The sequence below is a fragment of the Gymnoscopelus braueri genome (assembly GCF_963280865.1).
Source record: "Gymnoscopelus braueri genome assembly, chromosome: 8".
In the NCBI taxonomy this organism is placed as follows: Eukaryota; Metazoa; Chordata; class Actinopteri; order Myctophiformes; family Myctophidae; genus Gymnoscopelus; species Gymnoscopelus braueri.
Genome location: NC_137609.1, coordinates 24,531,482 through 24,544,566, shown reverse-complemented (window position 1 = coordinate 24,544,566; position 13,085 = coordinate 24,531,482). Strand labels below are relative to the sequence as shown.

Genomic DNA, 13,085 nt, shown 5'->3' with positions numbered 1-13,085 from the left:
CTATATACCAGACACCTGTCTCTCCTCTGAAAACAATGCACTACAGCAGAACAATAGGCCCTCCACAAGCATTCAAAGAGCCTTGTTGTTCCTCCCTGCTCACAGTAGAACGAAATGTAGTTTCAAATGTGACCTGAGCCTGATAGCAGAGAAGTAAATTGGTCAAGACTTGTGTTTTAGGCTCAATTTAACATCAAAAGCCTGGTCTGTCAAGCTAACTGCAACCGTTACACACCATAAACTGGGGGAAGCAGGGACACACAGGGGCACAGTTGGTTCCTTATGGATGATAACTTTCTTCAGTGGCATGGACCACTGTTCTACAATCAACTTGCCAATTTGGCACAGGAGGCCACTACACCGTTGCCATAAAATTCAACAGCAGTTTTGACCCAACGGTGACGACGTCTCTGCAGAGATATTGGAGTTAATCCCAACTGACTGGATAGATCAGGCAATAATCATGATTCATGACACAAAGGTCTATGCAATAGCTAATGAGAACATCTTAAATGGGCTTCATTCAACTCATGCAGCGATCAATCCCACAGTAACTATAAACACTACCGGAACCGCTGCCGGTCATCAAATTATTGGCTTAGAAATGCGACAAAAACATGGGGTGACTAATTGATAGAAAAAATGACATTTTGGGGCTGAGCTATCCCTTTAACTCTATTTCAGCCTTGGCAAGAGGGGACAGTTGTGCTAATGCTCTGGGGCTCATCTTTCATCTTTTCATGAATTAGACATGCATTTAATTTCTTCCTCTGTTTCACACTTGGAGGAAACCTGAATGTGTCCCAATGTCTGTAAAATGATCTCTGGGACCATATATATACAGTATATATAGGGGATATCTTGTGCATGCGAAATTAGTTCAAGCACAGTGTTATTTCTTATCTAATCTCACTGGATAGATCATAAATAATTCTTTACTTCTTCCTACTCCTTTTTGTTTTTTGTTCAAGTATTATCAATGATCACATTTTGTTGTTTATATTGTCTTTTATATGCCATTTATTGTGTTGTTGTTATTATTATTATTATTATTATTATTATTATTATTTTTACCTGCATGTTCAAAATAAAGGACTTTGCAATAGCTGCTTAGAACATCTGTCTTAACTGGGCTTCACTCAACTCATGCAACAACTTCCTCTGTTCACACTGTGGGTCCTATTGTATAAACTTCAGAACAATGATCTCTGGGGCCATTTCAGTTCCCTTGTAGGTCACAGATAGAAATAAATGTATTGAGCATGCAAAATGAGTTCAGGCACAGTTTTAGTTCTTATCTAGTCTCGTTTCCACCACGGCTAGATAACTTGCTTTAGGAAATATCATATCTAGATCAAGGATGTTGTCTGATGTTGGTGTTGCTTGAATGCATGGGGAAACTAAATGAAAACAAAGCATCTACCTCATTCCTCTGTGGTGTCCACCCCATTCCAGACCAGTTTTAGTAGGACATCAGCACATATACCTACGGCACGATACATATAAACTGCAGAGGATGCTATTCTGTGCATGCACCATCCACCATTTAAGTGGCGTGTGATCATGCGGCCTTGGGCATATGCATTTAAACATGGACCGGCAGACATTTGTGTGACTGAGGAATCATAAGGATGCTGTGCAATAATCCACCCTGCTGGGAGCTGAGGTGTAACCACCCATTGTAGTGTGGAAACCCACCGCTGAAATAAACACCTAGAACGCAACCTCCACTCTCAGAACCGCAGACATGCACCGTGGGATATAAATGTATTAGTGTTATTGAGTCCAGACGAGTGCAGACGTCCTGCTGTACATATACAGGTGAGTGTGTACATTACTGCCCCATCCCTGTCACTGACTGCTTCCTCATGACACAGGAATTCCATTTGTGTCATCATCACCTCTGACCTGGGACATTAACAGAAAGATCACACTGACCTTGACATGGGTCAGTGTGTTCATTCCACTTCTATTGCTCTCACAAATTGCAACACAGTGCAGCTTGCAACAAGCAACCCGTCCCACTGGTCCCACCGTCCCAGTAATGAAAACTTATAGTCATGACAGCTACTGTATTCTCAAATGAAATAAAACAGATGAAACCTGCGAGGGAATGCACTAGTCACAGACACAAGCATGCAGTATGCATGGACCCACCCACCCACCCACACACCCACCCACCCACCCACCCACCCACCCACACACACACACACACACACACACACACACACACACACACACACACACACACACACACACACACACACACACACACACACACACAGACAGACACACACACAAACCTCATCCCGGATAAACCTAATACATAATCCCTTACTATAGTCAGACTATTTATTCTATCACATGTAAAACTGGAGGGAAAAAGATTACATTTTCTTCTAGAGGGAAGGGCTAGCAAATATGGGGCTGCCGTAAATAAACACTGCAAATATTATTCTAGCGGCTGCGCAGACTTTTCTGGGGCTGAGAGCTAATATTGCTGTTAGCGGTAGGTCAGAGGAAGCAGGTCTGTTTTCGATGGCACAAACAGTGGGTGTGACGTTTGCTTCAAGGGGATCAATCAATACTGGATTCCAACCCTCCCAGGAATAACTTGCTAATCTGTTGGCGAAAAAAATCCAATCTCGCTGTGTCTGGGGAAATTGTGTCTCATCAACTGTAACATGTTCAAAGGTCCTATATCCTATATGCAGCGTTATGGGTGCATGCTGTTCTTGCAACATGCCTTTCTCCGCTGCATATGTCAGTGGCCTCAGCTAAAACATTTGTATTTCACCTCTGGTGTTGTGGATATGTATGTGAGAGGACGTGTCACTGAGTGTGTTCAAATGGATGTGGGTAATGTCACATTTGTGCAGAAAGTCTGGGTCTGAGAGGGCTGGCTGGAGGACAGAGAAACGAGGACAGGGAAATATAGAGCATTTAAATAGGTTTCTCACAGTCATACTGATGGTGACAGAAACTCCTAAGGGAAGACGGGGTATTAGTGTAACACACCTCCCATGTCACTTTGAAACCACCATAGCTGTAGCCTCCTTGCATACTGTAGTTAGCAGCATTAATTCAAAGTGATAGAATTTTTATATATAGATGTTCTTGTAAGACATTTCTTGCCCCACAGCATTAGTCACATTAGCCACTTAAAGCCTATATACTTTGTCATAATATGGTACATAGTGAAAAGCGCACTCACGCGTTGTGAGCTTGTTTTTCGCCTATTTTTGCTATTTTTGAATATGTTGAGGGGAAAATAGGATTAATTTATTTATTTTCCTTGCCCAAAATAGGGATGCAAGGTAAAGTGGTTACACAAATATATTATGTCTCAATGCGTTCTGTGTTACCAATGAAAAGGCTTACAGCACATTTCATGTTTGTTATGGAAGACCACTGACTGCTGGGAAAGCCCCCCCCCTGCTTCATCTCGTTGTCACTCCAAAGTACTTTAAAACGCCTAGCAGACCTCCATTTATCTCAAGGCTTTAATCCCAAAGCAAACTGTGGAAGTACAGGAGACGACACCAAAGAAAATACTGCCTCCCTCTCCTTATGTCCACACTGTGTTCCTTTACTCACGACTGTTTGAACACGCTCAAAGGTGACCACTAATGACAAAGGGGAGGTCACTGATTATCAGGCTTCTCATGTCAAAGATCAACAGTGGGCATGAGTAAGCACTGTTGTCTTTTTCATGTTTCCTCTGCACACCCACTGGAAGCCAAATGATGGGACAAGTCACGTGCATTGGCTTCATAGTTGTGATTACAAGGAATGGCAGCAAACAAAATACAAAATTATAGCCATATAGAGTCACCCCACACGGCTAATTTATTCTTCATCGTATGACCACGTAGCTCGAAAATCTGATCTTTTGGGTGAGCGACACAGTCATACGATGATATAACCTAGGCTTTAGTGGCCAACACTGGAGACATGAGGTCATGCTTATGCAACCAGGGTCATGGGGTAACAGTGGCTGTAGGGGAAGTATGTCGCCTTGCTAGCAAAATATGGGGTGCCCACATGAAAGGGTTTGTGCTGCCAAAAGGAAGAGGCTATGTCTAATTCCACTCGCTGGTTACTATTACAGATGTCGGCTAAATTGGAGACTAAAGAACACACTGACTGTTTTCCCACAGCAATGGAAACGGCACGCAAGGATATGGGCCCGAAGAGATTACTGTGATATCTGTGGAAAACCATTCTAGGAAAAGGACAGGATCTCATGTATTTGTTGGATACACTTGGATATTGAGGCAATATCTCACTGTCCTAAAAGGAGAGATACATTCTGTAATAACATAGTTAGTTACAATGTAGACAAATGGAAGTGCACAGCGTAACATATTTGACTGATACGAAGCAGTTGTACATCAAATGGAAAACGCATGGCAAGAAAAATACAATCCTATAAACTAAATGGGTGGAACCCTTTGAATCTCTTCAATACTTCTGAGACCTTTAATGTGAGTACCATAAAACGAGATACAGAGCAGACAGAAGTGTGAAATAACCAACAGTCAAACCCTAAAGAGACTGAAACCTTTCTCACATGTTACGTGATGAGTGACAACTGACAAGACAATTCCTGCATAAATTATCCTTACTTCCATTTAACACCTTCTGTACAGTAGGCTTCTCTGTTACTCAGGGGAAAGTATGCACCAGCTCATTTCCACCCACAGCCAAAAATGTCAAGCTTCACAGACAACAGTTTCAACAACCAGTTGTCATGCTCTGACTTCATTATTTACTTTCGTATCTGTATAGGATTTGAACCATACCCCTTAATGTTCCTGACAGACACCTCCTTACCATTTTCCATCCTCCCCCTTCCTAAACTCTCTAGGAATATATTGGTTGGCTTTACTGTGTTGTGAGCACCATCCAAAGAAAATAATGAGCTGTGACTACTGAAAGACCAGAGCAACAGAAAATGTTAAACACTGGAAATTCAAATAATATAATTATAACTGTTATAATATTGCATTCATGTACAATAAATATATTATATTAATTTTGCAAATTGGTGTTTGAACAGCTAAATCCACTTGCCCCCACATTCAGAAATCATCCAGTAGATAACATTTTGTAATGTCAGGACTGAAAGAATTCCACCCAAGCTCTGCAATAAAAGCATACTTAATTTGTGAATTGCAGATAATTGCAATTATAGCTGGTTTTGAAAGTGAAACATTACAATGTACATCATCATACAAGCCTTGTACCAACTAAGTACACTTGTGCTGTCATGATACTTTATAGGAAAGCTGCTTTTTCAGCAGTTAAGGAAAACTTTTCTCATTTTCTCAAGTAAATTTCCATATATATATATTTTTTAAGCATCTGATACTGTTGTGTAGATATGAACTACTAAATATACATGTCTAAAGTTATCCCTTATCTGTTGCCCTATCTTGAAATGTAAAACAAAAGCTGAGGTTAAGAAGAAAAATCTACATTGTGCTCTTAAATACAATACAAGTCTGCAAACAGTGTTGTGCAAAGCCCCAAGAAATAATAATTAGCCGCAGGGAAATGAAGGTAAAAATCTAACACAGCCCGTCAGACTGGATGGATCACCAGAATATACAATAGATACATCTTTCTTCCAGCACACAAAGAGCTTGCCTTTAAGAGGATTATTACGGCACACACGGTCATCTGGGTCTATGCGAAACAGCCTGTGCTCACACATGAGGGAACTCCACTTGTCCAGAGGGGACATGTGCATATTTTAGGGGTGTTCCTGTAAATATCTGGATTAGTCACCAGCACGCCACAGGCCCCTAATTAACAGCTTGACTGAGACATGAAGTCCTTGGAAGCTTTAGATTGCCCAGCAAGAAACATTAATCTGCTGCTCCCTAACACTATGTTCAGAATATACCAAGATTAGGCTGGAGTAAGTACCCCTCCAATGTACCCCTATACAGGATGGGGGGTGTCCGGGGGTCCACGAGGTTGGGTGACTGACTGGGGTCGATACAGATCAGTGTTGACTAACACACAAATAACTTTAAGTGCTGACTGTCTGTCCAGCATACCCTCATATTCGCTTGAAACACTTAATCCCCTCCTTATCATAAGCTGTTGGGAGGCTTGGACTGTCTGCAGTGGGACAACTGGTAGAGCACCACTAGGATTTTACAGTAGGTTTCCAAGCCACAGCAAATTAAATTAAAGCTGGTGTCTCTTTGCCCCAATACCTTTAAATCTTAGTATCTTCGTCACAGTAAGTGACTGCAGGTTTAAACGAATGCATCTGTGGACATAAAATCCAGACAAAGTGACCCGGGCTGAGCATCGTAACTCATCAGATCGCTCACACTTCCACTCCAATCATCCAGGCTCTGAAGGAGCTGCTCAGGAAATGTAGACCCTTGCAGGTCCATATTTTCTCTCATATTTTCTCTCGTCAAGTTAAATTGACGCTCAGGATTTTGCGTGGTTCTCACTAATTCCCCCCCCCCCCTCCATACAGCTCTTCTAAATGCCGTAAAAAAAAAGAGAGCAGACAGAACATCATCTGTGATGATTCAAAAGGACATGCAGCATCATTCCACCCAGACCCTCCTCCTTTCTCCCTTTACTGCTTCATAGACGGTCGTAAAACAACTATACAGGCTTCTGAAGCACCACTCAAGCTCGGATTCTTCAGGGTAAGAAGCTCACATGAAGCCCACCCGCTGCATAAACAGCTGAGTCTAAAATCTCCCCCCACCATGTTTAACATTAACCTCTGTCACTTGGAACCCTCCATTTCTTCAGCACCTACAGTACCAAAAAACGCAACAGTAGTGTCCTTTGTGCTTGTCCACACCTGGGTCAGGCCGCTGCATGTGTGACTAAAAAAAGACAGCCCACCACGTCTGTTTACCAAGTCCACCGTGTGGAAAGTGGTGGTTGCAGAAATTATGACTGTTTGTGGACCACTGCTCTCAGCAACAGAAGCCACATAAACTTACTAGCATTAGGAAGACGTCAGGGCTTAACAGAAAACAGAAAGCTCATTTTTGGTCTTGAATCTAAACCAACTGGTCTAAATATGTAACATATGGAAAAGCTCCATACATGTATTATAACTTGCGGCCATTAGAGCCAATTACATTTCTACTGGGGGCGAGAAAACACACAGTTTGGAATTTTGACAAACATGATATTTGTATAGAAAAACTACGGTAGGTGTAATTTTCCCTTGTCTTTTTTAATGATTTTAAATGAATGAATAATGACTTCAGTTTTGTTCATGCTAACGCTACAGTATGGTCAGATCTGTAAACTATCTCATTTTATTCCTTTGTTTCAACTCCTCATATAGTGGCCACACCACTCAGATATTTAAGTCTTGTATAAAGTATATTGGCTGTAAATCTATCAAATCCAGAACCAAACAACCTTCAACAAAAGGCACAGAGACTTTTGTGGTTCTAACCATCATCTTGGATAAGGCAAGCAGTGGTTTATAAAATGCAATCTGCTTCTTTTTATCTGACTTTGTACTGACTGTGTGTGTGCCTGCTTGTGTGTGGTTGCGTAAAAGAAAGAGAATATGTATGCTGTGTGTGTGTGTGTGTGTGTGTGTGTGTGTGTGTGTGTGTGTGTGTGTGTGTGTGTGTGTGTGTGTGTGTGTGTGTGTGTGTGTGTGTGTGTGTGTGTGTGTGAGCGCATGCGCACAATGTGTGCAATTTTCCCATCATTGTTGCAGAACAGAATAGCACTGGTGTGTGGAACGGCATGGCCCTCTGTCTGTGCGACAACAATGCTTTAGTGATCCACACACTACAATAATAGCTGCTGGTACAAGGACCTTTTGATGGAGCGCCACGGTAACGCTATGGCTCAACGGAACGTGCATTCTATTCTGTGTCCACTTTCCTGCCTGCCACTGCCGCAATCAGCCCCTCCCAACTCCCTCTCACCTCTTCTTTTGTGTGTGTGTGTGTGTGTGTGTGTGTGTGTGTGTGTGTGTGTGTGTGTGTGTGTGTGTGTGTGTGTGTGTGTGTGTGTGTGTGTGTGTGTGTGTGTGTGTGTGCGCGCGCGCCCATGTGCTCATGCTCACAATTAGGATCTATCAGCTGAGATGTGCTTTGAGTACCTGCCATTTCAGATGGTTGTAAGAGAAAAAACAAAGCGAAGTGGATGAAGAGGAAGGGAGGGACCACAAAAGTGACAAATTGGCCCTATCACATGCCTCATCAGCCCCTTTGTGTTCTGTACAGATCCATCATGCTTGTTCTTACCGAGACAGGTCAGGGAGGGACCATGCACGTGGATACAACAGAGGCTATGGTGGTCGTGGAAGAGGAAAGAGGAGGCACTACGAAGCCGGCAGTGACCCATTCATTATAACACCTCCCCCCCACCCGCCCCCACAAAAACACTTCCCACTATGAACACAGATGTGCTGCCCCAGCACCAAATTACCATCCCAATATAGTACATACATACAGCAGGCAAGGAGAGAGAGAGAGACACTGTATTAGTCGTGTTGTTTCACTGTGGGCTGTGTGTCTGTTTTTTGTTTTTTTGCCTGTCAATCTGCGTGACGGTCAACTGCACATGGTGTCCATACATAAATAATGCATCAGTTGAGCATGCAGGTGCCGTGGAGGGAACCCCCATGCATGCACTCTCCCTATGAGGGTTTACCAAGACTGCTGCAATCTCCCCCATCAATCAACCCCTTCCTCCTCCCCTCACGCTACTCCTCCGCTCTATCATGCTCCTTCGTATCACACACACACACACACACACACACACACACACACACACACACACACACACACACACACACACACACACACACACACACACAATCACACAAAGATGTGCTCACTTGAAATTAATCTGCTCAACAATGACACAGACACTACTACGCGATATTAGGGGAATGAGCCTCAAAGCCAAATAGGTTTTCAGCTCACTAATGAGGGGTTTTCTCTGTTAAAAGGGATAGGAAGGTGTTGGGAATGTGAGCAGGTCTGGTTGGTTCATCTGTTGGATCCATGATATAAGAATGTGGCATTTCAAGATATTTTATGTGTGACTAAGTGGCACTTGAAGATGGTGAGATTGAGATAAGATATGCTACTGTACGTCAACACATACTCAGCATGGATTTTGTTTCAGCAGCTGAAAACCTCAGCCATCCCAAGAGATCATCAGTCAAATGCCCGAAGATGTGTAGCTGCTGAACTCTATGACTGCTGACAAACAGGACCCGAAGCCTGGGAGGCATTAATTAAGCCGTGCCCATGCATTCTTTCACTTGCAACGTAGTGGAAGTATGACAAGAATTCATCAATTTATGAGATGCCAGATTATGGTCCAAGTTTAAACGTCAGCTTAGGTTTGTAGGCAAAAGTGTACAAAACCAGTTGTAGGAGATGATAGAATGACACCATACACTTCAGCATCCCTTTCCTTACAGCATGCTCTCGCCATAAACAGACTCCTCTCTGATCTGGATGCTGCTGCAGTATGTTTAACCCATTTCTTGCCAGAGTCCAAAGTCTGGCTCATGATAGCGCTAATCTTAACCACAATATACTGTAGGCAATGACTAAAAGTAGTCTAATAGGGGAATTGAATGGCGATAAACAGATTTTGAGTGAACAACTGCATTATAAAGGTTTACATAATCCCTGCATAAGGAATGATGCATAGATCAACTACTAATGGATACAAAAAAACAATAACATGCTAAGCAAAAAGACATGAGGAACTACCCTATTAAATATTTTGACACTCAAATAAATTAATTATTGACTTGAATATTGAATTATAATGTAATTAAAGCATGTTTCAGAATGACTAGGCTATAGCTATACAGCTATATAAAATGGCAAGTTAGGCCTACACACAGGCCTTCTTCAAATTAAGTAGGCTAGCTATGAGCCCTAACAAGTTCACTCAATTTATTTTTAAAAATGCAGATTGGATTGCCTTGAAGTTGTGGTAAATTAACATTAACGTATAGGGTAGGCTATTTTCGCTCGTGAGGAAACAAAAAAATACTGTAAAGCACTCGCTCGCTACAATACAGACATTTCACTAGAATGGTACAGAGTGACATGCCTGCATACCGCACTGAATCGTAGGTATTAGATATTGCATTAAAATCTGCATCGCAACAGCATGGGCTGTTTAGCCAATGATCGGTAGGTAGCCTACGCTCATTCAAAGTGTCTAAAATATTGAAGCAATTGGAACAATCAGAATATATGACAGGCGACCTGAGGGCAATATCATCACATATATATACATATACATATATAGGCTACACAAAGTGTAGGCGGCCAGGTTCAGTGACACCTCCACGTTTAGAGTAATTGATTTACAATTAGGCTATAGGTGACTGCTCATTATTTTCCTGTGATATAGCCTACTGAGGAAGTCCTATATTTGATCCAATCACTTAGGCTATTGTTACAAACAATAGCCTGTAATCATGTCAAGGAAAAACAGATAAAACGCTCATGCCCACTGCTCAAGTCCATGCGCGTGGGCAAAACCCATTGTCTGATTTGTCTCACAGTTAAGGTGCGCTGGTGTGAGTGGTGACAGGATGGATCTATTCTAGAATATCAGGATATGTCGGGAAATATCTTTAACCCGCACCTGGAAATCCTGATTACAAAATTCAGGGAACAGACAGACAGTAATCTGGATTTCCAGGGGGAAATCTGGATTTCCATAGTTTTGATGGCTCTTTATTTCTAGAAATAGAAATAGAAATACAAAATATGGAAATCCAGATTACTATCTGTTCCCTGAAGTGGCCCTAGAAATAAAGAGCCATCAAAAATATTGCACATACATAAAGGAAATGACAAATGAGTGGTGGTGTCTTACCAGCTACAGTGTATCTATCCATGTAATTGAGCACATTCCCAAAGCTGAGGATCCCGGCTGCAGCGGTGGGAGAACGGCAGCTGAGCAGCGCGGCACGGAATTTGTGGCCGGGCTTGCATGGGTGAAGGTCCGGGTTGGGTTTCAGTGCGGGACTCATGCTGCCCGACAGTGTCTGGACCACATCCGAACTGCTGCAGTCCTCGATCTCGCATCCATCGCTCTCCACACACATCTTCTGGCACGAAAGATCCAGCTCAAACGAGAACGAGACACACCGTGGAGGAATAAAGCTGGGAAATCGGAAGAAAATGCCCAGCAGTGATGAATGGTTTTAAAAAAGAAAGAATCGCGTGGATGATGTTGTCATAAGTGTCTATGCGCCCGCCACTCACTCGCCCCTGGATGATATTCTGTGACTGGCTTTTGCGCTCCTTAGTTTTTTCTAAGGGCCATGAAGAGCTAGTGCAGGGGGGCGTGACCTGGCTGTAAAGAACCCCGCCCCCTGGAGTCCTGCGACGAATGATGGAGCTGGGCACCTGATGTTCAGTACAGAATGATGGAGCTGGCCTGGCACCTGATGTTCAGTACAGAATGATGGAGCTGGTACCTGATGTTCAGTAAAGAATGATGGAGCTGGTACCTGATGTTCAGTATAGAATGATGGAGCTGGCCTGGCACCTGATTTTCAGTACAGAATGATGGAGCTGGCACCTGATATAGAATGATGGAGCTGGCACCTGATCTGATGTTCAGTACAGAATGATGGAGCTGGCACCTGATGTTCAGTACAGAATGAGGGGAATTGCAATGTGAGAGTGCTGCTGCTGTATGCCCATGCGGTCTCGGTCACAAATATGTTGCTGGTGACAGTTGTACGTCGTGATCAGTGGTGGAAAAGTATTAAAATGTTTTACGTAAGTAAAAGTAGCAATACTGCAATGTAGAAATACTCTGTTACAAATAAAAGTCCTGCATTAAAATTTTACTTGAGTAAAAGTAAAAAAGTATTGGTATCAAAATGTACTTAAAGTACCAAAAGTAGAAAGTACTCATCATGCAGAATGTCCCATTTCACACGTTTTCAAATGTAGAAAATGTATAAAAATCTTTTGAAAATAGCAGATCTACAAGCTCAAGCTTGTAGATCGGCTATTTTCAAATGGCCTAAATGTATATAGGGCTGAAGAGGTTAATGTACGTTTGGTAATAATAATCAAAATCTACAAAGTAACTAGTAACTAAAGTTTTCAAATAATTGTAGTGGAGTAAAAGTACAATATTTGCCTCTGAGATGTAGTGGAGTAGATGTAAAAGTACTGATAATTGGAAATACTCCAGTAAAGTAAAAAATATCTCAAAATTGTACTTGAGTAGGCTACAGTGTACTGTAGTTACTTTACACCACTGGACGTGATCATGCGCGACAGCTTTTTCTGTCATTGTTATTTTTAAGGGGGCAACATTGGGGAAAGGGGCAGATTGTACAGTATGGCAGGAGAGAATGGATTCTCTAGGCGTTTTGAAAGTTTGATAGTGACAGCGAGAATGTTTTGGACCTGTTCAGGTGCTTTTGAAATAGACATGACAAGGCAAAATTGAACTGTGCTATTACCCTAAATGTGTTTTATTGCATATTCTTACAGGATATTCGTGCAATTACGTGCACTGAATAAATCTTCCAGGCCCTCAGCATAATTGGAAAATGGTTTCAGTTTTTCTGCACACAAAAAAAAGTCTAAAATATTAACAATATGAATATAACATTCTATGACGTATGATTTGTGGTAGTCTATCTGTACACAATGATCCCATGTTGCTCAATGTTCAGAGTAGTAACTGTAGGCTACTGTAGTCTACAGAAGTCACTGGATACCCATTTGTTTCCTATATGCAACCAAGCATGTTTATTTCACCAAGTTATACAGAACACAGTGGCCAGGAGGATGGCAGATTGTCTACAAGCAGGAGTCGCCCACAACATTATGTTGCGTAATATTTCTTTATCAGCTGCTGATCATGTGCCAGTGTTGCTGTGTTACACACCATTGCAATCAGTCAAGCATTGGTGCTGCAGATAGCAATTGATTAACAAGAAGCATGTGAATAGACTCTTCTTATGATCGTGTAAGAAGAATAGTCAGGAAAATGGGACTGTCAACTGCTAGCTCCACAGTGGCATCTGTGCACATTTGAAATGTGAAATAGTG

At 42.1% G+C, this 13,085-nt stretch overlaps 1 protein-coding gene across 1 annotated transcript in view; it reads right to left on the bottom strand.

Annotated features, from left to right (window-relative positions):
• spns2 (SPNS lysolipid transporter 2, sphingosine-1-phosphate) overlaps positions 1-11,298 on the bottom strand; it is a 72,707-nt gene extending 61,409 nt beyond the window's left edge. The window contains exon 1 of the mRNA XM_080436636.1: positions 10,879-11,298. Within this exon, the coding sequence (XP_080292762.1) occupies positions 10,879-11,110 (232 nt within the window). The 5' untranslated portion in view covers positions 11,111-11,298. The remainder of the gene's footprint in view (positions 1-10,878) is intronic.
• Positions 11,299-13,085: the final 1,787 nt, after the last annotated feature.